This window comes from Lycium barbarum, chromosome 4 (genome assembly GCF_019175385.1).
Source record: "Lycium barbarum isolate Lr01 chromosome 4, ASM1917538v2, whole genome shotgun sequence".
Lineage (NCBI taxonomy): Eukaryota > Viridiplantae > Streptophyta > Magnoliopsida > Solanales > Solanaceae > Lycium > Lycium barbarum.
The window spans coordinates 54,339,037-54,364,899 of record NC_083340.1 but is presented as its reverse complement, the minus strand read 5'-3'; the positions used below and the strand labels follow the sequence as shown (position 1 = coordinate 54,364,899).

At 38.6% G+C, this 25,863-nt stretch overlaps 2 protein-coding genes across 2 annotated transcripts; both read left to right on the top strand.

Moving 5' to 3' along the window:
• The first annotated feature begins 1,405 nt into the window (after positions 1 to 1,405).
• LOC132637499 (uncharacterized) lies at positions 1,406 to 6,769 on the top strand. Its single transcript, XM_060354580.1, has 6 exons — positions 1,406 to 1,626; positions 1,744 to 2,093; positions 4,511 to 5,211; positions 5,423 to 5,672; positions 5,890 to 6,544; positions 6,607 to 6,769. Exons 1-6 carry the CDS (start codon positions 1,406 to 1,408, stop codon positions 6,767 to 6,769), a joined length of 2,340 nt encoding a protein of 779 aa, XP_060210563.1.
• Positions 6,770 to 11,825: 5,056 nt separating this feature from the next.
• On the top strand, positions 11,826 to 12,971 carry LOC132637498 (uncharacterized). The gene is made up of 3 exons (XM_060354579.1): positions 11,826 to 12,021; positions 12,106 to 12,240; positions 12,328 to 12,971. Exons 1-3 carry the CDS (start codon positions 11,826 to 11,828, stop codon positions 12,969 to 12,971), a joined length of 975 nt encoding a protein of 324 aa, XP_060210562.1.
• Positions 12,972 to 25,863: the final 12,892 nt, after the last annotated feature.

Here is a 25,863-nt window from a genome sequence, read left to right as displayed (position 1 = left end):
TTTTTCATTGGCTTCAGCAGTTGGTAAGCCATTACAAGTTGATATGGCAACAAAAAATCAAACCAGACCGAGCTGTGCAAGGGTAAAGGTTGAAGTTGATCTGCTTAGTGATTTCCCTCGGAGAATCAACATTGGTATAGAGAAGAAAGGTACTGGGGAGGTTATTGATAAATGGATAAAGATTAATTATGATCATCTACCTAAGTATTGTAAAAGATGTAAGTTACAAGGTCACAATGAGACCGATTGCTTCATTATTCATCCTGAATTATATCCCAAAGAAGAAGTTCATGAACTATAGAAGGAACAAGGTGTTGCTGCAAAGAATAGTCAATCCAAAAAGGTCTTGGACACTAAAGTTGAAGGTAAAATGGAGAAAAGTAGCAAAATCCCTGGTGAAAATGAGACTGCTAGAGGCAAACATGCGGAGAAGAAGTATCAGAAGAGAAGGTATAGGGGTTGATATAACAAGCCTACACAAGGATGGAAAGCCAAGGAAGATCAACACAAAGCTGATAATTCTCAATGTAAGGATAAAGGAGGTAGCAACTGCTAACATGTTTGATGCTCTAATGAACAATAAGGATGAGAATGAGGAATTGCAGACTGATGGATTGAAGAAAAATGATGACAAGGGTGACTCATTACATGTTGAGAAGCTACCTGGTGAAAAAACAAGAGAGAAACCAACAGAGGTGAAAGATAATCCAACAGAAAATTCTAACAATAATAACAACCAACAAGTACAGGCACCAGCACAGGAGAAAGAGAAGGAATCTGCAAAAGCTTGGGTGGAATCTTCCTTTGGAAAGATATCATCCAATGGTAAAGTAACAGGAAAAGCATTGGAGCAACTGCAAGTAGAGAACTCTCAGGATACTGCTCTCAATGATAGTAGGGATCAGGAATTTGAAGCAGTTGGTGGTTTAGAGATGATTATATTCCAGGACTCAACATGTAAGAAAGGATTAATTGAGGAAGATGTAGAAAGCTGCACTGAACCTGATTTAGTTTCTACTACTTTGGCACCTGACAATTGTCTGAATATTGTTGAGCCTGAAAATGATGGGAAAGGTGATGCAGAAGGTATAAGTAAAAGAAAAGAGCCAGATAAAGAGAAGGATCCAGACAAAAATGATGAATATGCTATCATGGATCCAGGAATCCCAAGTTTTCAAGCTGTTATTTCAGATACTGTAGAGGGAGATAGCTTTTTACTTCATATCAGGGATTTGCAGGAGGATGAAACTACGGATCACAACATCAATCAAGTTGCTAGAGATGAGGATTTATCACCCAAACACATTCAGACATTAAAGAGTGGTGGAAAGAAAATTAGGCAGAACAACATGGTTCAACTACAGGTAACAACAAGGAGTAGTAAATCTAAACCCTCCAATAATCAATGATTGATAAAGTACTATTTTGGAATATAAGATCAGTCAACACTCAAAATTATTTTGAGAGGTTAACTGAGCTTAATAGGAGGCATCACTACTCACTCATAGCACTTATGGAACCTTTCCATGGGCTTGATGAAGTTGAAAGTTATAGAAGAAGGTTAGGCATCCATAATTCAATGGTTAATATCTCAGAGAAGATTTGGATTTTTGGGACTGATGATTGGTAAGCTCAGGTTATTATGGATTCAGTGCTGCATGTGACTCTTAAAATGACTCATGTCAACTTACAACACGAAGATTTTGTCACTATTGTCTATGCTAAATGTACTGCTATAAAAAGGTTGGAGTTGTGGGATTCTATTGCCCAAGATACACTGAACATTCAAGGACCATGGATAGTAGGGGGAGACTTTAATGTAATTCTAAAATCTGATGAGAAACTAGGGGGTCTTCCTGTGCATTTGGCTGAAACTGATGATTTTGCTCACTTTGTTAATAACTGTGGTCTGATGGAATTGAAGTACTTTGGTAGTAGATATACTTGGTGGAATGGCAGAACTGAAGAGGATTGCATTTTCAAAAGACTTGACAGAGTATTTGGAAATCAAGAGTTCATGGATCTTTTCCTATCATCTGAGGTCTCACATTTGATAAGGCATAGATCTGATCATGCCCCTCTCCATGTTGTGTGTAATACACAAGAGGAGTTTCACGACCCAAACCGATGGGCCATGACCAGTGCCCAAGCTGGACACTCGTATACGAACCTGCTAAAGGTAATCAGACTGGAACTAAGGATAATAAGGAAATTTGTAAAAGCAAGCCATAGACTCATAACGTCACATATCAGAATGAACCTGTCTCCTAAGGAGTCACAGCTAACCAAAATATAATAAAATATGCAAGCCGACAAGGCTTCCACTATATACAGGAATATCCAAAACGGACTATGTCGATATAGCTGACCAAGGCCCATATACAACCCACACATGTCTACAGACCTCTAAGAGTATAACAGTGAAATATGACGGGACAGGGCCCCGCCGTACCCCTGGATATGGATAAGTCAAGCCTATATCAAAGGATTTGTACCCAAAATGACTTAAGCTCCGGAACAATGGAGCTCTCCAAGCAGCTGAGCAGAAGTCCTAGGCTGGAGGATCACCAGACTGAGTTTCTGTACCTGCGGGCATGAAACGCAGCGCCCGAAGAAAGAGGGGTCAGTACGAAAAATGTACTGAGTAAGTAAAGCATGAAGTACAATAAAGAAGATCATGACTGAGTAAAAGATGACAGGAGACAAGTATGATAATCAAAGATGCCAATGCACCTATGCCTTATGAGATGAGAGTCATGCATATCTACATAGTACACCATACCCGACCCATTATGGGACTCGGTGAAATAATCATATATGTACCGTACCCAGCCTTCTAGTGAGGGACTCGGTGAAAGAATCATATATATACCGTACCCGGCCCTCTAGTGAGGGACTCGGTGAACAATGCAATGAAACTGTGCACGAATACATACCCAGCCCGGGACTCGGTGAAATGATGTAATAACATTATGCGCGAATAAAATATTAGGAGCAACCATATACAAATTAAATCATCATCTGAGACCCAATAGAATAATTAGAATGAACCAACATTGAAGAATCAAAGAACACTATCATGTCAAGTACCACTGAGAACTAGAATTCATTGGAATTATGTACGTTCATCGTCCACTCTTTTTATGTAATTCATGCCAAAAAAGAAGGAAGGGATAGCTTTACATACCTGACATTCTACCTAATCACCCAACGTCTACTCCTCGAGTCCGTATGTCTAAAATCACGACAATAATATCACGATTAGACCATTTACACCACTTACTATCTAATTTGTATACGAATAGAACTAAATGAAATTCGGGCAGCATTTCCTCTATAAACTGGACAGTCCCAAAAATCCAATTCAATTGAATCATCAACAACATCAACAATAATACCAACCATTAATATACATCATAACTCAGCTAATCACATCCATTTAATCCAACTAAAACAGCCCCCGATCCATAAATCTCAACAAAACAACAAACGAGTTTATAACGCTATTTTCTCCGTTCTAATCCGTTAAAACTCTAAATAAACTTATTAACAATGAAGAAGGGACCTTAATCTTACCTTAAGTATGCAGAAACCACGTCAACACTCTTATTTGTGGCTGATTTTTATCTCAAATGGAAGGCAACGCGACGTACAATGCTCTTCTCTTCATGAGCTTCGGGATTCGGGGCTCGAATTTTGACCAAAATGGCTTTCTTAGCCTAGAAGTTCTCTCCCTCTCCCTCTAATATTCTTGGAAGCTCCTAGATGAAAATGACCAGCCCTCAAACGAAATTTCCATATATATTAAGGTTAATGGGCCTCATAGGCCGAAATATAAATGCTTGGGTCGGGTCTCAACATGCTGCCCCGCCAGCCCAACTTGCATCGTCCATAACTCCTTATCCCGATATCATTTTGACAAGCGGTTTGCTGCGTTGGAAACTAGACTCGATGAAATTCATTATAGGCTTTTGAAACACCTTAAAAATCCTCATATACTAGGAGCTATGCCTCCAACAATATGGGATAAAAATCTGGTCCGAGATTTTACTGAAGTTGTTTCGATTCATTTCGTTTAGATTCATTTAACTTCTAGTCCTCTTCCAATCCTCATGTAACCTCTTATACATACATATACACACATACTTATATACATCCATAACAATCCATACACGTGTCTCAAAGGGTCCGGAGAATCACAATAACCTCAAACATAACTAGAGAACTCACAAAGCTTCGACGAAACTCCAATCGCAAAAGTACATTCATATCTTTTGTTCATCTTCTATATCATTACTAATAATCTCAAATACTTTATAAGGGAACTCACATTACCTCGTATACATACTCATAACACGATTTCAAATCCTTTAGGTTGCCATGTCACCTCGGGATACTTAAGGCAACCATATATATATATAACGATATTCTTACTAACTCGATTAACTTTCCTTGAACTTTCTTAACTCATTCATTCTTGTCTTAAGTCAAGTAGCACGGACTCTTACAGGTTGTAGCAAGGACGTGGTTGTTAAGCCATTTAAGTTCCTAAATTTTTGGTCTCAACATCCAAAATTTTTAGAATTGGTTCAAGACAACTGGAGCTTGGATTTTACAGCAAATCCATTTTCTGAATTTCAAGCTAAAATGAAAAAGGTGAAAATGGCTTTGGCAAAGTGGAGTAAGGATACATATGGCAATATTTTTCAGCAAATCTCAACCATAGAAGATACTATCAAGGTGAAGGAACTGCAGTCTGAATTAAATCCTTCCATGCTGAATAGAACATACTTACATAAAGCTCAAGATGAGTTACATAGCTACTTGCACCTTGAAGAAGAATATTGGAAGCAAAAGTATGGTATGAGGTGGTTCAAGGATGGTGATAGAAATACTAAGTTCTTTCACTCCTATGTCAAAGGAAGGAGGAAGAAATTGGCTTTGCAGAGGATCCAAAATAGTCAAGGGGATTGGATTTCCTCTAATAATGATATAAGGGAGGAAGCAGTTAGATTCTATCAAAATCAGCTTAGACAGCTGGCTACAAGGACTGACTATGAGATGTTAAAGAAGATTCCAGCTCTAATCTTTACAGAACAAAATGAGTCACTTATTGCTCTCCCTAGTAATGAAGATGTCAAGCTAGCAGTCTATGGTCTGAATGGTGACAGTACAAGTGGTCCTGATGGTTTCTCAGGCCATTTTTTCCAGGTCTGTTGGCATATTATAGGGGAAAATGTCACTAAAATGGTTAGAGCATTCTTTTGTGGGCAAGAGTTGCCTAGAGTCATAAATCACACCAATCTTGTCCTTATTCCTAAAAAAGAAGTGGTCAATACATTTACAGACTTGAGACCAATAAACCTTAGCACCTTTGCTAACAAGATCATCTCCAGAGTCTTGCATGAGAGGATTGTGACAGTACTTTGGCATTATTTCCAACACTCAAACTAGTTTTGTAAAAGGTAAGAGCATTGTGGAGTATGTGTTGTTAGCACAGGATATTATTAGAGACATAAACAAGAGAAACAAACTGCACAATGTGGTAGTGAAGCTTGACATGGCTAAGGCTTATGATAGGGTGTCATGGATCTTTCTAACAAAGGTTTTGAGGCAATTTGGCTTCTCAGAGGTGATTGTAGACATGGTATGGAGATTGGTATTCAGTGCTAGTAAATGGCCAATCTCATGGATTTTTTCACTCTACTAGAGGCTTGAAGCAGGGTGACACCTTGTCACCAACTCTTTTTATCATAGCAGCTGAAGTCTTGGCCAGAAACCTGAATAGTCTACATGAAGATACTTCTTTTAAAGGATATGGAATGCCAAAATAGACCCCTCAGCTTAACTATTTATCATATGCTGATGATATTATACTTTTTCTCTCAGCTGATCCTGTGTCATTGAAGAAGATGATGAATATCTTGAGGAACTATGAGAAGACATCTGTTCAGCTGGTTAACAATGATAAGATCTCTTTCTATGTGCATGAGAAAGTTCCAGCAGTTGTGGTTAGCAGAATTAAAAGGAAAACTGGTATGAGGAAAGGCTCTTTTCCTTTTACATATTTGGGATGTCCAGTATTTTATGGTAGAAGGAAAATTGTCCATTATGAAAGTTTGATAAGGAAGGTGATGAATAGAGTGATGTCTTGGCAAAACAGGCTACTATCATTTGGTAGAAGGTACATATTAATGGCACATGTTCTACAGACAATGCCAGTCTATTTGTTATCTGTAATGAACCCCCTGAGAGGTGTTATAGACCAATTATATAAGATCTTTGCCAAGTTCTTTTGGAGTAACACTGCAGGTGTTAAAGGCAAACACTGGGTGGCTTGGGATAAAATGTGTTTGCCAAAGTGTGAAGGTGGTCTTGGCTTTAGATCACTACATGATATATCCAAAGCCTTTTTTGCAAAACTTTGGTGGAACTTTAGAACTACCATTACTTTATGGGGAGCCTTCATGGGTAACAAGTATTGCAAGAAGTTGCATCCAGTTATGGCACAGGCCAAGGAGCATCGAATGTGTGGAAGAAACTGGTAGCAGTGAGAGATGATGTAGAACATCAGATATGGTGGCAATTGAAATGAGGTACTTCTAGCTTCTGGTTTGATAACTGGACAAAACAATGTGCTTTGTACTTTGTTGATAATGAGCAGGTCATTGATGAGGAGATAGAGGTGAAGGAATTTATATCTGTTGGGGAGTGGAATTTGCCAAAATTACAGGAATTTCTTGCTGAAGAAACTGTGGAATACATATAAGATACCATTAGTCCAAAGCTGATTCAAGCTGATAATGATAAAGCTTGGTGGATGGGTGAAACAAATGGAAAATTCACAGTCAAAAGTGCATGGGAGGAAACTAGACTAAAGCAAGATAGTCTTGAAGCTTATAGATATATCTGGTTGAAGGGATTGCCTATTAAAATAAGTTTCTTTTTATGGAGAGTTTGGAAGAGGTGCATAGCAACTAATGACAACTTTAAGAGAATGCATATCAATATTGTCTCAAGGTACTGGTGCTGTCAAGACTATAAGCAGGTAACCATGTCCCATCTTTTTCTAACTTCTCTAATAGCTTTCAAGCTTTGGAAACAGTTTTCTTCTTGTGGAGGTTTTAATATAGAATGTCTTCATTTGCAGTAGATCATCATTCTATGGCGGAAAGCCAATGCACCTCAAAGCTACAAGGATATTTCAAGCCATGCCAGCTATCATTATGTGGGAGATCTGGAAAAGAAGAAACTCAATCAAACATGGAAAACATACATCATATAGTAGAATGGTATACCAGGTCCAACAAGCAGTACATCACTTGATTAGAATGAAGCATCCTTGGTTCTGCAGAATTCCACCAGACTGGCCTGCTGTTATAGACCTGTTGAGCAACTACAAGCCAAAACTACATTACTTCAAGGTTATATGGAAAATGCCATAGCATGGGTTAAAGTGTAATACAGATAGAGCTTCTCAAGGTAATCCAGGAATCAACTCATATGGATTTTGCAGCAGAAATGACAGAGGAAATCTTGTTTATGCTTAGGCCAAGCAGATTGCCTTGGCTTCAAACATGATGGCAGAAACAATAGCTATCCAGGAAGCTATGAAATATTTTCTAGCTAATAACATATAGAATTTTACATTGGAAACTGACTCATTGGTACTGAAAAACATACTGCAAGATGTTTGGAAGATCCCTTGGCAAATTATGGAGATAGTGGAGCAGATTCAGCAAATAATGGAACGCTGCAGGTACACGTTTTACACAAATTTAGAGAAGGAAATCAGCTGGCAGATTTCCTAGCAAATGCAACACTTGAAGTAGAGAATCAACTGGAATACACTAGCTTTGAATCACTGCCAGTACTAGGAAGGAAGATACTAAATTTAGACAAGGCACAAATTCCATCACTGAGGATCAAAACAAGGAAGATTCAGCCTACTTGAAGATGGAGCATTTCATTTGCTATTTTCTTATTACAAATTGTAAAACTATCTCTGAGTATGCATACTTAAAGATGGGGAGCAACAATTATTTTTTGTTTTTCTGCTTTTGCTGTTGAACTTGATCATTATTAATAAAACATCAGGGGGCCACGTCTCCTGATAAATTTGCATAAAAAAATGAAATAAACTCTGATGTTTTGAGAACTGTATATAAACAGAGGTCTGGGAGTGCTAAGCAGATGAGAAAGTGGTAAAGCAGGAGAAAACATCTCACAGATAGGAAGCCTGCTTCTAAACAAAGAAAGAGACCTCCTACTACAAGGCAGAAGTCTCAGGCAAGCTTAGACTCTGCCTTACTGGTTAACAAAGCCAAGACAACTGGTTAGAGGAGGAGAAAAGTACATTTGGCTAATATGAGTAAGTTGAGGGATGAAGAGATTGCGGTGTCTGATGGAGAAGAAGAGGAGGAGGAGGAAGCCACCTTGGTCAGGAAAAACTCCAAAAGTAAAAGAACGTTAGTGGCTGTTGAGAAGAAAACTATGGCTGAAGCAGCTGATGAAAGTGAAAAGGAAGAAGTCGTGGCAGAGGGGAAGAAGTCTTCAAAATCCCCTAAGAAAAGAAAAAGCGGTGTTAGTGAGGAGGAAAATTCTTCCAGAAGAAGAAGAGTCAGTATCGAAGGGCCTGGTTGCTCAAAGAAAAGAAAGCTAGCACTGGAGAAGGAAAGACAACACAATTTACAAGGGCAGAAAGTTTTATTGGGAAGAGTAATTGATCTAGAGATTGTTGGACACAAAGATTGAGAGAAATTAATGGAAGTGCTCAAATCTCAACACTGGGAGCACCTAATGGAAGGTCCTGCAGTGGCTTACGAGAAAGAAGTAGCTGATTTCTTTGTAAATCTTCAGTACACTGATGGCTACTCACGGGTTTGCCATGTTGATGCAATGGAGTTCACCCTCACCGAAGAGCAGCTGGGGAAAATTATTGATATTTCAATTGATGGAGTAAGTAGACTAGAGGAAGGAGACAAGGCTACTACAGATTTCAAGCTTCACATAGTTAAAAGGGGAGAGCATGTGACCACTGAGACCATATGTAAGAAACAAAAGAAGTCTCAGTATCAGTTGCTCTTTGAGTTTGTGAACAAGGTCATGCTTCCTCGGACTGAGAAAAGGTGTATTGCTTCCAAGACGGACCTGGTCCTTATGGAAATTTTGGATGGTGGCCATTCAATCAGTCTGCCTAGAATAATGTTGCAGCATATGATAAAGGTGGTGGATATCAAGGATTGTAAGCATGGTCTGCCCTTTGGGTTTCTCCTTACCAAAGTGTTTGAGCATTTCGAAGTCTCTGAGTAAAGCCTCCAAAGGGACCAAGAAGCAAATGTTCTCTATGTCCACCCTGGAGGAGTGTGAATGTGTCCCAAACAAGAGGAGCAGTGACCACATCCACTATATCTGGTCTGATTGAAGCAAATGAGAAAATCTTGGTTGATGTTGAGAGGTTCCAGGTTAAGAACACCTTGCTGAAGGCAGAAATCACCAGACTGAAGTTGGAGGGACCTGGTAACAGTGGTGATACAGTGACAGAAGCTGCAAAGTTGTGAGAGGTTAATTCTAGTCCACCATGGAGGAGTGTGAATGTGTCCCAAATAAGGGAGGAGTAGGGACTACATCCACTATATCCAGTCAGATTGAAGCAAATGAGAAAATCTTGGTTGATGTTGAGAGGTTGCAGGTTGAGAACACCCTGCTAAAGGCAGAAATCACCATACTGAAGTTGGAGGGACCTGGTCCCAGTGGCGATACAGCGAAAGAAGCTTCAGAGTTGCGAGAGGTTAATTCTAGTCTTATGAAGAAAATTATCGAGCTCCAGGAGCAAATCTTGGCTAATCACAAAGCCGCAGACGCTAGACTAGATATGATGTTCAAAGCTTTCAACCCTGTCAACTCTTCCAACCCTGCCCAACCCTGATCTTTTATTCCGCCAAACTCCTGAACTTTTTCTTTTATATTGTCATTTTGACAATTAATTTGTATGTTTGTGTTGAATTGATTACTATGTTTTTATACTAAAATATCATTCTGCTTGGCACATTCTCTAATTTTTGCATATGTTTTTCTTTATGTTGCTTTGCTGTTTCTGTTGGACTCATGCTGAGTTGCCCAAGTGGCTTGAGTTAATTTTTCTAAACTTCTTATTGTGTGTGTCAATCTTTATCTCTTTTAAATGATTCCAAAAGGGGGAAGATGTGTTCGTATTCGCAAAAGGAACCTTGGCTCTCTGAATGAAAATAAGAATATTATATGCTACATGTTGTTGGGGGTCAAATCTACAGGGGGAACCTGGTTCTCCGAGGGAACATCACTTATGAGTATGTCATCATCAAAAAAGGAGAAATTGATGAGTTATGAGTTTTGATGATCGACATATGCATCAGGGACTAGGTCCTTGATCAGGTCCCTTGGGCACTGTACGAACATGACAGCTGTAAATCTGTGGCACTGTTCCGACTTGCAGAAGCCACAGCGGGATAGACTTATCATTGCAACATCGCTATCTATATCACATGTCACTCACATGATCCTCACATGCTCTCATTGATCTCCTATATAAACAACATGTTGACATTTGTTTGACCTAGAACTTGAAATATATTATTCTTATTATTGAAAGGAGCAGCCGTCACTATTTTCTTTGAGCTATTAAGATCAAGAATAAATAACTCCAAGGACCAGATCCCAAGACTGAAGATGTTTTAAGTCCTACGTTGTTTTAGTCTTTGTCTTTTGGTTTAAATATTGTAAACCTACACTTCTTTTAAGAAGGGCTTTTGTAGGTGTTTGGTTTATTAATCCTTTTGTGTAGACGCCTAACTATAGTTAGATATGGTGGGTTAAAGTTCAGCTAAAGGTAGTTGAATTAATTTGGTTCTTGGCTAGAGTTAGTCAAGTGAGTGCTTGCAATAGAGTTATTGTAAGGGAAGGGATTAGTGGGCTAATTCCTTGGTTGCAAAAGGCTTGTAATATGAAAAATGTTGCTTAGTTAGTAAAGTTGGAAATCCTACCAGTGTAGGTCGTGGTTTTTAATCCCTTGAGCAAGGAGTTTTCCACGTAAACGTTGCGTCTTGTTTACTTTCTATTTTTGCTTAAGGGAACAGATAAGGTAGCTGGTCCCTTATCTATTTTGGTGGACGCTTAGTTTCTATCAATTCCTTTATAGCATGCCAAATGAAACAAATTATATGCTGGATTTCTGCCAGTAACTGAGAAGAAAAAGATGTCAAAGTGAATCCTGGAAATTATGTCAGTGCTTGGAATTTGTTGAATAAGGAAATTGCTGAGCCTACTCCCTTCACCGTTTCTAATCTATTTAATACGTGTAGAAGGTTGAAAGTGCTTAAGGTGGAGAGATATATTTACTACATTGAACTAGAGACTTGTTTTAACGATAAAATTGTTGAGAGTGCACATTGTTGAAAAAATAAAATTGTTCACATTATTTAATTTTTCCACATTATATTTAATTTAATTCATGAATTAGTAGATTAATATATTAGAAGATACATGAATTGGTAGAATTAAATTCTAGATTAGTCTAGTGAGTTCTTATTCATGTACTTGGAGGATGTGAAGTGTGAAATTATTAATAGTGATACATGCATGCTAGGCTAGATACATAGATGAATTCACCTATAAATAGTCATGTAATCTAGCCATTTGGATTAAGTCAAGTTGAATAGAAAATCATCTTTCCTCCATTTCTCTTCTAGTGAGTTTTCAGTGTTATATTTGTTGTCTTGCTCTCCCAAATTTCCAACATTTGGTGCTAGAGTCGGTGTGTTTGAAAGATAACAAAACGAAGAGAGAAAATGAATAACACCAATGAAACTCCATTCCAAGTTCAAATGCTCACTAAAGTAAATTATGGAAGTTGGTGCATCCGAATGAAGGCTTTGCTTGGAGCCTATGATGTTTGGGAAATTGTGAAGAGCAGCATTGATGAAGAAGATGATGCTGCTGCCACGAATAAGAAAGACCAAAAGGCACTCACACTGAACCATCAAAGTTTGGATGAAAAGATATTCGAGAAGGTTGCAAATGCAACCATCTCCAAGTAAGAATGGGATATTCTTCAAACTTCCTTTACAGGTTTGGACAAGGTGAAAAAGGTTCGTCTCCAAACCTTAAGAGGAAAATTTGAATTGTTGCAAATGAAGGAATCCGAATCAGTTCCAGATTATATTTCAAGAGTCTTGGTGTTTGTCAATCAAATGAAGAGATATGGTGAAAAGTTGAATGATGATAGGTTCGTTGCAAAAATAATCTGATCCCTAGATTCAAAATTTAATTATATTGTTGTTGCCATTGAAGAGTCCAAGGACTTGGACACCATGACCATAGAAAAACTCATGGGTTCGTTGCAAGCACATGCAGAAAAGTTGAAGAAACCGAAACAAGAGTCGGTTGAACAAGCTTTGCAAGCAAAGCTTTCTTCGAAGGAGAAAGATGACAATTATGGCTCACAACAAAGGGGTCATGGGCGTGGAAGAGGTTGTGGTAGAGGAGGAAGAGGTGGTAGTCAACCTCCGACCAAAGAAAATAGAAGTCAAGACTCAAACCAAGGAAGAGGACACGGAAGAGGTAGAGGATGGAGGTCAAATCAAGGAAGGTATGACAAATCAAATATTGAATGTTATACTTGTCATAAATATGGTCATTTTCCCTGGGAATGTAAAAATAATTTGGAGGAGATAAATAAGTTTGTGGAGAGCAAAAATGAAGATGAAGATAACACTTTACTCATTGCATGTAAAGAAGAAGAAAGTGTAGAAAGAAATAAATGGTACCTTGATTCTTTGCAAGCAGCCATATTTGCGGGACGAAGCATTTATTTGCGGAGTTTGAGGAATTTAATGGTGGCAAGATCACTCTTCGAGACTCTTCAAAAGTTCAAATCAAAGGAAAAGGTAGGATTTAATTCGTTTGAAAGATGGAAGTCATCAATTTATCTCTAATGTCATGTATATACCGGAAATAAAAAGTAATATTCTGAGTTTGGGATAGCTTTTGGAGAAAAATTATTACATTCATTTGAAAGATAAGAAGTTGACTACGAAAGATGAAAATGGGAGATTGTTAGCCAAAGTTCCTATGGGTAAAAATAAAATGTTTGTTTTGAATCTTCAAAGTGAAGTACCAAGGTGCTTATTTTCATGTGTCAAAGAATCATCTTGGCTTTGGCATATGAGATTTGGCCATGTGAATTTTAATATTCTAAGGTCGATGAAAAAGAAAAATATGGTGAAAGGGTTTCCAACCATTAACCATCCTAATCAGCTTTGCGAAGGATGTCTTTTTGGAAAGCAGTCAAGAAAAAGCTTTCCCAAAGAGTCATTGACAAGAGCAAGGTGTCCTTTAGAGTTGATTCATATGGACGTGTGCGGACCTATCAAACTAGCCTCACTTGGTAAAAGTAATTATTTCCTTCTCTTTATTGATGATTATTCTTGAAAAACTTGGGTGTATTTTTTGAAGGAAAAATCTGAGGTTTTTGAAAACTTCAATAATTTTAAGAGCATGGTGGGGAAACAAAGTGGTTACCAAATACAGTCACTTCGGTCCGATAATGGAGGAGATTTCACTTCAAATGAACTCAAGACTTTTTGTGGAAAAACTGGAATTCGTCATTTTTTTACCCTTCCAAGATCGCCTCAACAAAATAGCATGGTGGAGAGGAAGAATCGGACTATTCTCAACATGGCAAGAAGTATGTTGAAGAGCAAAAATATGCCAAAATGTTAAAGAGAAAAAATATGCCAAAGGAGTTTTGGGTTGAAGCAGTTGCTTGTGCGGTGTATTTATCAAATCGGCGTCACACCAAAAGTGTTCGTGGCAAAACACCACAAGAGACTTGGAGTGGTTTCAAACCAAAAGTTGCTCGCTAGCAAGTGTTTGGAAGCATTGCTTATGCACATCTGCTGGATGAGAAGAGATCTAAGCTTGGTGAAAAAAGTGAGAGATATGTTTTCGTTGGTTATGTGCAAAGATCTAAAGGTTATATGTTATATAACCCAAGAAATGATAAGGTTACCATAAGCAGAGATGTTGAAGATGATAAAGATAGTGCTTGGGAATGGAAATCTAAAGAGCAAGATTACTCTTTTAGTCCATTCCTTGATGATGAACATGATGAAGAGGTTATGGAGCAGCCTACTACACCACCTACAACACCTCCACCGCAAGTTCAAGAAGTTGGGGAATCAAGTTCAAGTAGTGCACCTCAAAAGTCTAGAAGTCTTCGAGACTTGTATGACGCAACGGAAGAGGTAACAGAAAATTTAAGTGATTTAACTCACTTTTGTTTATTGGTGGAAAGCGATCCTGTAAGTTATGAAGATGCTGCCCGTAATCCAAAATGGAGAGATGCGATGGATGAAAAAATCAGGGCAATCAAGAAGAATGACACTTGGGAGTTGGCAAAACTTCCAAAAGGAAAGGCACCATTGGAGTCAAATGGATTTACAAACTAAAGAAAAATTCCAAAGGAAAAGTAGAGAGGTACAAAGAAAGATTTGTACCAAAGAGTTACAAGCAAAAGGATGGTATTGATTATGATGAGTTGTTTCCCCAGTTGCTCGTTTGGAGACCATCTGCTTGATTATTTCTTTAGCAGCTCAGAACCAATGGAAATTCCATCAAATGGATGTGAAGTCGGCTTTCTTGAATTGGATTTTGGAGGAAGAAGTATGCATTGATCAACCTTTGGGCTATAAGGTCGAAGGATATGAAGATACAGTGTTAAAATTTAAGAAGGCTCTTTATGGCTTGAAACAAGCTCCACGGGCTTGGAATAGTAGAATTGACAAATACTTCCAAGAAAATGGTATTTCAAAGTGTCCACATGACCATGCACTTTATGTAAAAATTAATGAAGATGGTGACACATTACTTGTTTGTTTGTATGTGGATGATTTGATCTTGACAGGAAATAATCCAAAGATGTTTGAAGAATTCAAGAAATCAATGACAAGAGAATTTTAGATGACGGAAATTGGCCTAATGTCATACTATCTTGGCATTAAAGTGGAGCAGAATAATGATCGCATCTTTATTTCCTAAGGAGAATATGCAAATGAGATTCTCAAGAAATTTGAGATGGAGAATTGCAAGCCTGTTAGCACCCTCGTGGACTATGGAATTAAATTTTCCAAGCATGAAGATGGAGAAAATATCAATCCCACATATTTCAAGAGTCTTGGTGGAAGCTTAAGGTATTTAACTTGTACGAGACCCGATATTCTTTTTGGTGTTGGACTTGTCAGTCGCTTTATGAAAACTCCGACAGCTTCTCATTTAAAAGCAGCCAAAAGAATACCCCGGTACATCAAAGGTACACTTGATTATGGATTTTTTTTTTCATCTTCCAAAGACTTCAAGCTTGTTGGCTATTATAATAGTGATTGGGCTGGTGATGTTGATGACCAGAAAGTAATACCGCGTTTGTTTTCCTTTTTGGAAATTCTGCATTTACATGGAATTCCAAGAAGCAACCAATTGTGACTTTGTCAACATGTAAAGCGGAGTATGTAGCGGCTTCTTCTTGTGTTTGTCATGCAATTTGGCTAGAGAGCTTGTTGGAAGAACTTCACCAACCACGAGAAGATGCAACTAAGATTTGTGTTGATAACAAATCGGCCATTGCGTTGGCCAAGAACCCGGTGTTTCATGAAAGGATCAAACATATTGATACTAAGTATCATTTCATTAGAGATTGCATATCGAAGAAGGAAGTAGAGCTTGAGTTTGTGAAATCTCAAGACCAAGTTGCGGACATTTTCACCAAGCTGTTGAAGATTGATATTTTTCCGAAGCTGCAGATGGCTCTTGGAGTAGTGAATCAAGTTTAAGGGGGGATGTTGAAAAAATAAACTTGTTCACATTATTTAATTTGTTCACGTTATATTTAATGTACTTCATAAACTAGTAGATTAATGTATTAGGATATATATGAATTGGTGGAATTAAATTCTAGATTAGTCTAGTGAGTTCTTATTCATTCACTTGGAGGATGTGAAGTCTGAAATTATTAATAGTGATACATGTATGCTAGGCTAGATACATGGATGAATTCACCTATAAATAGTCATGTAATCTAGCCATTTGGATTAAGTCAAGTTGAATAGAAAATCACCTTTAATCCATTTCTCTTCTAGTGAGCTTTGAGTGTTATTTTTGTTGTCTTGCTCTCCCAAATTTCCAACACACATCTTGATAATTACGGAAAGGGTGGGGAACATAGAAGATTCCCAGAGCATACTTTGTAAAATGCTTCTAATGAGTCTGATGGTTTGGGAAGCATTAATTGTTACACCCCGGAATTTTGGGTTATTGTGTGGTGAATAGACCAATGCAAGTTAAGGTGTACGCGATGTCCCTACAAGTAAGTAGGGATACTTAATGATTCTAATTAAGATTCCAAAGACATTTGAGGCAAGAGAAGAAAGTGAAGTATAAGTTGTTTTTGGGAAAGGTCTCACAGGTTATCGAGTTAAGGATTAATTAGTAATATCTTGAGGGGAAGTTATAAGGCTCCTAAGATGGCTAATGAAGTATAAACAAGTGCTGAGAAGGTTCTATAAGGATTAGAGATCAAATGAATCCACGAGAAAAATTTTGGGAAAATGTGAGTTGTACGACCACTTATATGGCCCGTGTAACTTTATACGGTCGTATAACGATCACAGTGAGGGGTTAGTCTTGGTGAGATTATACGGTCACTTATACGGACCGTATAAAATTATACGGACAGTATAAGTGTCCGTATAACAGCTACAGTATGGGTTGGCTGTTGGTGAAATTCTACGGTCACTTATACGGACCGATAAGATTATACAGACCGCATAAGTGTCCGTATAAATCATGTTGGGTCAGATTTTATAATTTATATATATGAGACCCAAGTTCTTATTTTTCATTTCTCGCCTTCTCCACACTTCATGAGACCTCTAGAATATATTCCATACACCTTATTAACATAAGTTTAAGAGAGATCAAAGATTTATCATCAAGAACCAAGAGAATCAAGTGTAGAGAAGATCATTAGGGTTTGTGGAAGCCAAGGTTCCCTTTGGAATTGAAGTTGGGGTTTTCTCAAGTGGAGTGGCTTCATCCAAAGATCATTCCTACATAATCAAAGGTGAGTTTTACACTTATATCATGTTATTAAAGGTATTGAGTGGTTGAAAGACTTGGATTGGAGAAGAATGTAGAACATGAGCTCAAATATGGAAATAATGGTATTTTGAGTAGTAAATTAATTTGAGTCATGATTTTTAGTATGAGATGAGTATAATATAGTTATGAATGATGCTAATGACGTTAGGGAAGTCTTATGTGAAGAACGAATATGATGTTGTATTGCACTCATAATTATGAATGGTTTGAAGGGGAATTTGTGAAGTGAACAATATTTAACTTGAGAAATCTATTGCTTATGATATTATGAGTGTCGCTATTGATGTCTGGGAGTTGTTATATTATATGGAGAAAGTTGTCGAAACAAAGGAAAGGCTACCCAATTTTCGTTAGCTCTTAGTCGCCTTAGCTTAGCCTTAAGCATGTTTCTAATGATCTAATGTAGTACGAATTCTCTTAAATGTAGAGTTGTGAGCTTGAAAGGAGAACGCTTAGTCGTTAAGGAGACATAAAGGTATGTAAGGCTTGTCCCCTTCTTTCAAAGGCATGACTCCTATGTTATGATTTCTTCTCTATATTTCCATGACCTTCTCACATCCCAAAAGATAAAAGTTAAAGATTCTTAAAAGCTTCTTATGAGATAGAGATGAGATATGTTCTATGATAATGATGATGATAATGATGCTTTCATGAGTTTGATGATCCTATCTTTATGATTTCATTGATGTTACTTCTTGTTGTTGTCTCACCTCATGGTATTAGTTCTTCCAAGGTGAGGCATAGTGATGATGATTATTCCATAATGCAATCGGAGGTTCTCGACCTTACGTCACTCCGATAGAGTTATAGCTTTTACTTAAACTCTAATGCATGCTTCATATTATGTATATGTAAGATTACACCGCGCCTATTTGGCCGGGCAGTCACCACTACGATGGGCGTAGTGGGCAGCTATGGTGATGATTACACCGTGCCTATATGGCCGGGAAGACACCACTAGTGGGCGGCTTGAGATGTTTACCCCGGATGCGGGCTAATTGTTAGACCCCGTATTTTATACGTCGAGTTATTCGCGAAGGAATCGACGTGAGATAGAAAGCTCGGATTTTTATTTCTAAACTAGAACTAATCGGTTATAAATTTTACTTGGTATAAAAATGTTATTGGAGATTAGGAATTTCTTAATTGTGGTGTTAAGTAAAACAATTGTGACAACAATGAATCAAGAAGAAACACCAACGTGCAATACACAAAAGATGACTCAAAGTCATCTAAAACAAGGCTATTATGGAAGACATACACATATGCATTTAATGTTGATTCATCCACTACATTTTCATTATATTGTGGACAACTAAAATACACTTCATGAACATGACAGGTTCGGCCATAGGACTGAAAAATTGAGGAGAAAAAGTTGAAGCATGCAATTGAATATTGAAGCATCCATTACTTTAGAAAAGCATGCATTATTTTATGAAGACACAACATGGTGGAGGAATCATTTCACATTAAATATTGATCATTCATCTTGGAATGATTACAATGGACAAAGGGTGGTGTGTGAATCATTCACCACACATGATATTGTCTTGTAAACAATTGAAAAGAAAGAAGAAGAAAGGAAACAAAGGGAGACAAATTCGGCCATATAGCCAAAAGTAGAGGGGAAAAGAAAGAAAATTTTAGGTGTAAAGTTAAAGGAGTGACTCATGCCATAAGTGGAGAATGTGCAAACTTGTAGGCATCAAAGTTGAACCAAATAATGACCAAGAAATCAGCCATCACAATTCATTTCAACTACACAACACAAAGAAAGAAAACCTAAGTCTAGAGAGAGAGAGCATTCGGCCAAGGGGCTGATTTTTGAGCTCTTTGAGTCTTGATCCAAAAATTATTTTCCAAGGTGTTTCAACCCTTTAGAAGGTCCCTAATACGTGAAGATATTCTTTGGAGAAACCAGAACCATTTTCATCTCAAGTCACCAACTCTAGCCAAGTAGAGAAGTCAAGTTGTCAAGGTAAGATCTAACTTTCTTTTCCATGCATTAAGGGTGATGTAGATGAGTAGATATAAGTTGTATGTATGAAATAAGGTGTGATGATGTTGGAACATGATAGTAACCATGAGGTTATATGTGTTGATGTTGAAGTATGGTTGTAACTTGAAGAACATGAATCACATGCATAAAATCATGAATGTTGGTGTTGGAATGTTGTTGTGACCGAGGGGACTGTTTTGGTGGAATTAATGAACTAATTTTCTTTAATAAATATGGATGTTACTATCATATATCTCATGGTAAAAAGAATGAAAAGAATTGGAAGGTTAAAGGTGAAGTTGTGTTAGTATGAAAATAAAGTGAATCTATGATTTTATGTGAAGTGATGTTGAAGCATGTTGAAACCGTGTGTGGACTGTTTTGTGAGGAATTTAGTGAACTGTTTTTACTTGATATTTTGATTGTTATTATCATGAAATTTATGATGGAAATGAAGGTGTTTAATGATTGGAGTTGAAACTAAAGTCGTTTGAGAATTGTTGTAAGGATTATAGAAATGACGATATAGCGTAGTTGCGTATGAATTGATGTTGTACTTGTCATGTGGATAGCTGGTCATAACTTACTGAAATTATATGAAAAGAAGACATGAAATGATGTGCAAAAACCGTATGTGGTTGGCTTAGTATGTTTGTAAACGTTTGCAAGAATTCCGAACATTGTTATGTTGTCGGTTAGGGACTGTTTTGGATGTGTTGTTGGTTAGGGACTGTTTTGGACTTGTGTTTTCATTAAGTTGGAAAGACTAATTATAAGTTAAGAGTATACATCATATTGTATGTTGGATGGGCTGTTATAAGTTGTTACATGCAAACGTTAAGGCTACAAACTATTAGAAGTAACTTGAGAATGTAGTAGACGTATGTGAATCGTTATTGCATGTTGTGAATGTGGGCTGTTTGGAATATTGTGTGGGCCGTCCGGATTGATATTGAACACATAATTATTGATGTTGGGCTGGTTGTATGTACTTGGTTTGGATACAAGAGCAAACGTCGCCTAAACATCTAGAAAGGAGTTACTAACGTTAGAATACGTTTTGAATCTCCCCGTAACTTAAATGTAGTTATTGGCATCTTAATATAGGTTGAAGTATTATTGGGCAGCGTATACATATTGTGTGACGAATAAGCGCTAAAGGTATGTGAAGCTAACCCTTCTTTCTTTTTGGCATGATCGTTGTGAAATGAATATACGATATATATATATATACGATTCCAAAGGAAATTCCTATTCTTAGAGCCACTAGGATGGCTATTGATATTGATTCCCAAAACGTATGTTTTGTTTTATATATATTGATATGTACATATGATTTCAAAGTTCCATTTTGATATGATCCACAGGGACATCCGAAAGGTATATGGTATGACTATTATTTGAAATTGCGAACGATGGTTCGTGTTGACTATTCTATTCAGTCTTTAAAAATGTTTTGAATTGCATATAGTTTCTCACTACTCTGCTCGTGCATATCTCAATATATCTTTCACCGAGTCCCGGGCCGGGTATGTTATCGTGCACACTTTCATTGTATTGTTCGCCGAGTCCCTCATTAAAGGGCTTATGCTGTGTTATGAAGTTATGCTTTGATATGAAGTTATGCTGTGTTACGGAGTTATGCTGTGTTACGGAGATATGCTGTGTTACGAAGATATATATTATATTCTGAAGTTATGCTGTGTTATGGCGCCAGAGACGGGGTGGCGACCATGTTCACCGAGTCCCATAATGGGGCCGGATATGATATATGATATTGACATGCATGAATTATGTTTCGAAAGCAAGTACTTGGTATTCTGGTTATTGTACTCATTTTCTGTACTTCTTATTTCAATTATGATCCCGTTTTCTGTATTTCATGCTTTACATGCTCGGTACATATTCCGTACTGACCCCCTTTCTTCGGGGGGCTGCGTTTTATGCCCGCAGGTGCAGATACTGGCTTTGGTGATCCGATAGCTTAAGATTCCCCTTCTGCTATCTTGGAGAGTTCCGTTGTTCCGGAGCCCAGACTTTGGTATAGATCCTTTTTGATCTAAATATATGCATTTGTTGTTTAAGGGTACGACTGGGCCCTGTCCCGTCATATGTTACGTTACCGTTGATACTCTTAGAGGTCTGTGGACATATGTGTGGGTTGTGTATGGGGTCTGTTCAGCTGTGTCTATACGATGTGTTGTGGTATGATGTTCGTATATGATGGCGGCCTTGTCGGCTTGCATATGATATTATTATATGATGGCAGCCTTGTCGGCTTGCATTTATATGAATATTTATGTGACAGTTCTGAGACCATGGTTTGGTCGTTATAAGATCCATATTGAGTTTGATGTGAAATGAACATATAGCTAAAGAGTATGTATACAGGTGTCCATGTCGGGCACCAGTCACGGCTTACGGGGTTGGGTCGTGACACTAATGATGATCACACCGTACCTATATGGTCGAGCAGTTCATATACATAGATGCATGATATGATGTTTTTGTTGTTAGCATGCATGATTCCGCCTTAAGAAGCAATCAGTTACAGGTTATCTCTTCATCTCATGTTCTCTTACTTCTTTATTATGTTGATACACATGCCTTACATACTGAGTACATTGTTCGTACTGACGTCCTTTCTTTTATGGACGTTGTGTTCATGCCCACGTGTAGACAAGGAGACGGCGCTGACGCTTAGGGGTTTACTCAATAGATTTGCAGGAGCACTCCACTACTCTAGAGTTTCCACTTCTTGGTATGTTTTTCTGTGCACATATTTGGGGCATGGCGGGGTCCTGTCCCGTCCTTATAATTTCAGTACTCTAGTTAGAGACTCGTAGATACTTATGTGTGGGTTGTAGGTGCTAGATTATTCTTTCGTTGTATATTCTGTACATAATTTTTGTGGCCTTATGGGCCTATGTATGCACACATGTTTTGGGAGATATTTGGGGATTGTTTCATGATATGTCTTGTGTTAAGAAAGATGTATGTCTAGGTTGGGTATGATAGATAGCATGATGGGTGGTTCTCAGTAGTCAGCTCTGGGAACCCGTCATGGCCCACTAGTTAGGGTCGTGACAAAAGTGGTATCAGAGCAGTTCCGTCCTAGGGTGTGTCTACGAGCCGTGTCCAGTAGAGTCTTGTTTATGGGTGTGAAGCACGCCACACTTATGAACGAGAGGCTGCGGGGCATTTATGAATAACGAACGTCCTTCTTGTTCATAGATCGTGAGCTAGAGCCATAATGTAAGATTCATTTTTCTCTCTGATTGTTCGTATGATTTCAGCTATGCCGGTGAAGAAGAAAGCGACAGCTGGCCAGAAGGGCAAGACAGCAGCAGGAAAGCGGACTGAGTGGGAGTCCCCGGTACATATAGCAGAGGGTGAGTCGCATGATTGGGCTCCATCTCGTATATTAGAGGAGCATGAAGGGGCCTCAGCACCAGTACTAATGCCTCCAGTTCCTCCACCAGGTGCTTCGGGTCAACAGATGACTGAGGCTTTGTGAGTGGCTTAGGGCCACATTTGATCAAAGATTGCTTGACAGCTTCACTTCAGGATGGGATGGACATTTCTCGTAGTTAGGCCCACGCCCAGAATCTAGAAGAGCAGCAGTAGCCACACCGAGGTGAGCGTGATATTGATAGAGGACATAACAAGAGGGCCAGGTCTGCGGGTACTAGTAGGGAGTATAGAGGGGGTCAGAGACAGTTATATTCTAGATATTCAGGCCAGTCTGTGACTAGTGCACCTCCTCTGTTTGCGGGCAGGAGATTTGATAGCCCTATTTAATCAGGACAGGGTCAGAGCTCGAAAGTTTCGAGTTTCCAGTTTGGAGGTGCTCCCAGTCAGAGGAGACCACCATTACCATGATGCAGCCAGTGTGGTAGATTACATTCCGGTCAGTGTCGCCGAGGTTCAGATGCTTGCTATGCCTGTTGTCAGGTTGGGCATATGATACATGATTGACCATCTATGGGTGTTAGAGTTGGGGCTCAGCTTACAGGATCGGTAGCAGGTTCTTCTTCGTCCGTACGCCCCGTAAGGCAGACTCCCCAGGCTTCAGCAGGCCGTGGTAGAGGCAGAAGGGTAACATCCAGTTCAAGTGGCTCTCAGCCTCGTATTTATGCTTTAGCCGGATGCCAGGATCTTGAGTTCTCCACTGATGTGGTTACAGGTATATTATCCATATTCTCTCATAATATTATGCATTGATTGATCCGGATTCTACCTTGTCTTATATCACTCCTTACGTTGCCGACCAGGTAATAGCTAGGCAAGTATATAGAAATTTTGTGATTGTGGTATGTGATCGTCAGACTAATGGTTATTTGATTGAACTGGAAATGTTGGACTTTGATGTCATTATAGGCATGGATTGGCTAGCCTCCTGTTATGCTAATGTGGATTGTAGAACAAAAATGGCTCGATTCCAATTCCCTGGAGAACCAGTGCTTGAATGGAAAGATAATACAGTGTCTCCAAAGGGTAGGTTTATTTCGTATATCAAAGTGAGGAAGATGATTAAAAAGGGATATATTTACCATTTGGTCCGAGTTCATGACACCGAGGCAAAGCCGCCGACTCTTTAATCCGTTCCGATAGTAAATGAGTTTTCGGATATATTTCCAGATGAACTCCCAGGCCTTCCACCGGAACGAGAAATTTATTTTACCATTGATGTGCTGCTGGACACTGAGCCTATATATATTCCTCCTTACAGAATAGCTCCAGCAGAATTGAAAAAGCTAAAGGCACAACTGAAGGATTTGCTCGATAAGGGATTTATTAGGCCCAGTTCATCGCCATGGGGAGCACCTGTCTTGTTCGTGAGGAAGAAAGATGCTTCTTTGCAAATGTGTATTCATTATAGGCAGTTAAACAAGGTAACAATAAAGAATAAATATCCGCTTCCAAGGATCGATGATTTATTTTATCAATTGCAGGGTGCTAAGTGGTTTTCAAAAATAGATCTAAGATCAGGATATCACCAAGTGAGAGTCAAGGAAGAAGACATTTCGAAAACGTCTTTCAAAACTAGATACGGTCATTATGAATTTCGGGTAATTTCATTTGGGTTGACTAACGCTCCGGCAGTGTTTATGAATTTGATGAATAATGTATTCAGACCTTTTCTAGATCTATTTGTGATCGTGTTCATCGATGACATTTTGGTATATTCTCGGTTAGAGGCAGAGCATGCAGATCATCTACGTACTGTCCTTGGAATTCTTCGGACTCGAGAATTATATGTTAAATTTTAAAATGTGAGTTTTGGTTGAATTCTCTGGCTTTTCTAGGCCATATTATCTGAGCTGATGGCATCTGAGTGGATACTCAAAAAATTGAAGTTGTGAAGGCTTAGCCAAGGCCTACAACACCTACAGAGGTCCGTAGCTTTCTGGGATTAGCGGGCTATTATAGAAGATTTGTGGAAGGATTTTCTTCTATTTCGGCACCATTGACAAAGCTAACTCAGAAATCAGCAAAATTTTAATGGATCGATGCTTGTGAGTGCAGTTTCCAGGAATTGAAGGATAGATTGACTTCGGCCCCAGTCCTGACACTTGCAGAAGGATCAAAAGGCTATGTTGTTTATTGTGATGCCTCTTGTGTTGGGTTAGGCTCGGTGCTGATGCAGTGCGGTAAGGTCATTTCCTATGCCTCCAGGCAGTTGCAGAAACATGAGAAGAATTATCCGACCCATGATCTTGAACTAGATGTGGTTATTCATGCACTGAAGATTCGGAGACATTGTTTGTACGGTGTTCATGTTGATATTTATACAGATCACAAGAGTCTTCAATATATTTTCAAGCAAAAGGAGTTAAATCTTCGGCAGAGGCGATGGTTGGAGTTATTGAAAGACTATGATGTGAGTATACTATATCATCTCGGAAAGGCAAATGTGTTGCCGATGCTCGTAGCCGCAAATCCACTGGCAGTAGTTGTGACATTCAACTGGAGAAGAAAGAATTAGTCTGTGATCTCCATCAGTTAGCTAGCCTAGGAGTTCATTTAATCGACTCGGGCAATACAGGAGTTGCTATTTATAACCTAGATGTTTCATCGTTAGATATAGAAGTGAAAGGGCGCCAATATGAAGATCCCAAGTCGAGTCTCTACAGGGATGCCCTTCCCCAGAAAGAGAAGTCACCATTTTAGATTTTGGCAGATGGGACTCTCAGGTATCGAGGCAGGTTGTGTGCTCCAGATGTTGTGGGATTACGCCACCAGATTCTGGAAGAAGCTCATTACTCCTGTTATTCTGTTCATCCAAGAGCAACAAAGATGTATCATGATCTTGATGGGATGGAATGAAGAAGGATATAGCAGAGTTTGTAGCTCAATGCCCAAATTGCCAATAAGTGAAAATTGAGCATCAAAAGCCAGGAGGATTGTTGCAGGCTATAGAAATTCCAACCTAGAAATGGGAGGTGATCAACATGGATTTTATTGTAGGTTTGCCTCGTTCTCGGCGTAAGTATGACTCCATATGGGTAATCGTGGGACGACTTACAAAGTCAGCTCATTTCCTACCAGTCAGAACTACATACTCAGCCGAAGATTATGCAAAGTCAAATCTTCAAGAGATAGTGCAACTTCATGGTGTTCCAGTATCTATTATCACAGATAGGGGAGCACAATTCACAACTAAATTC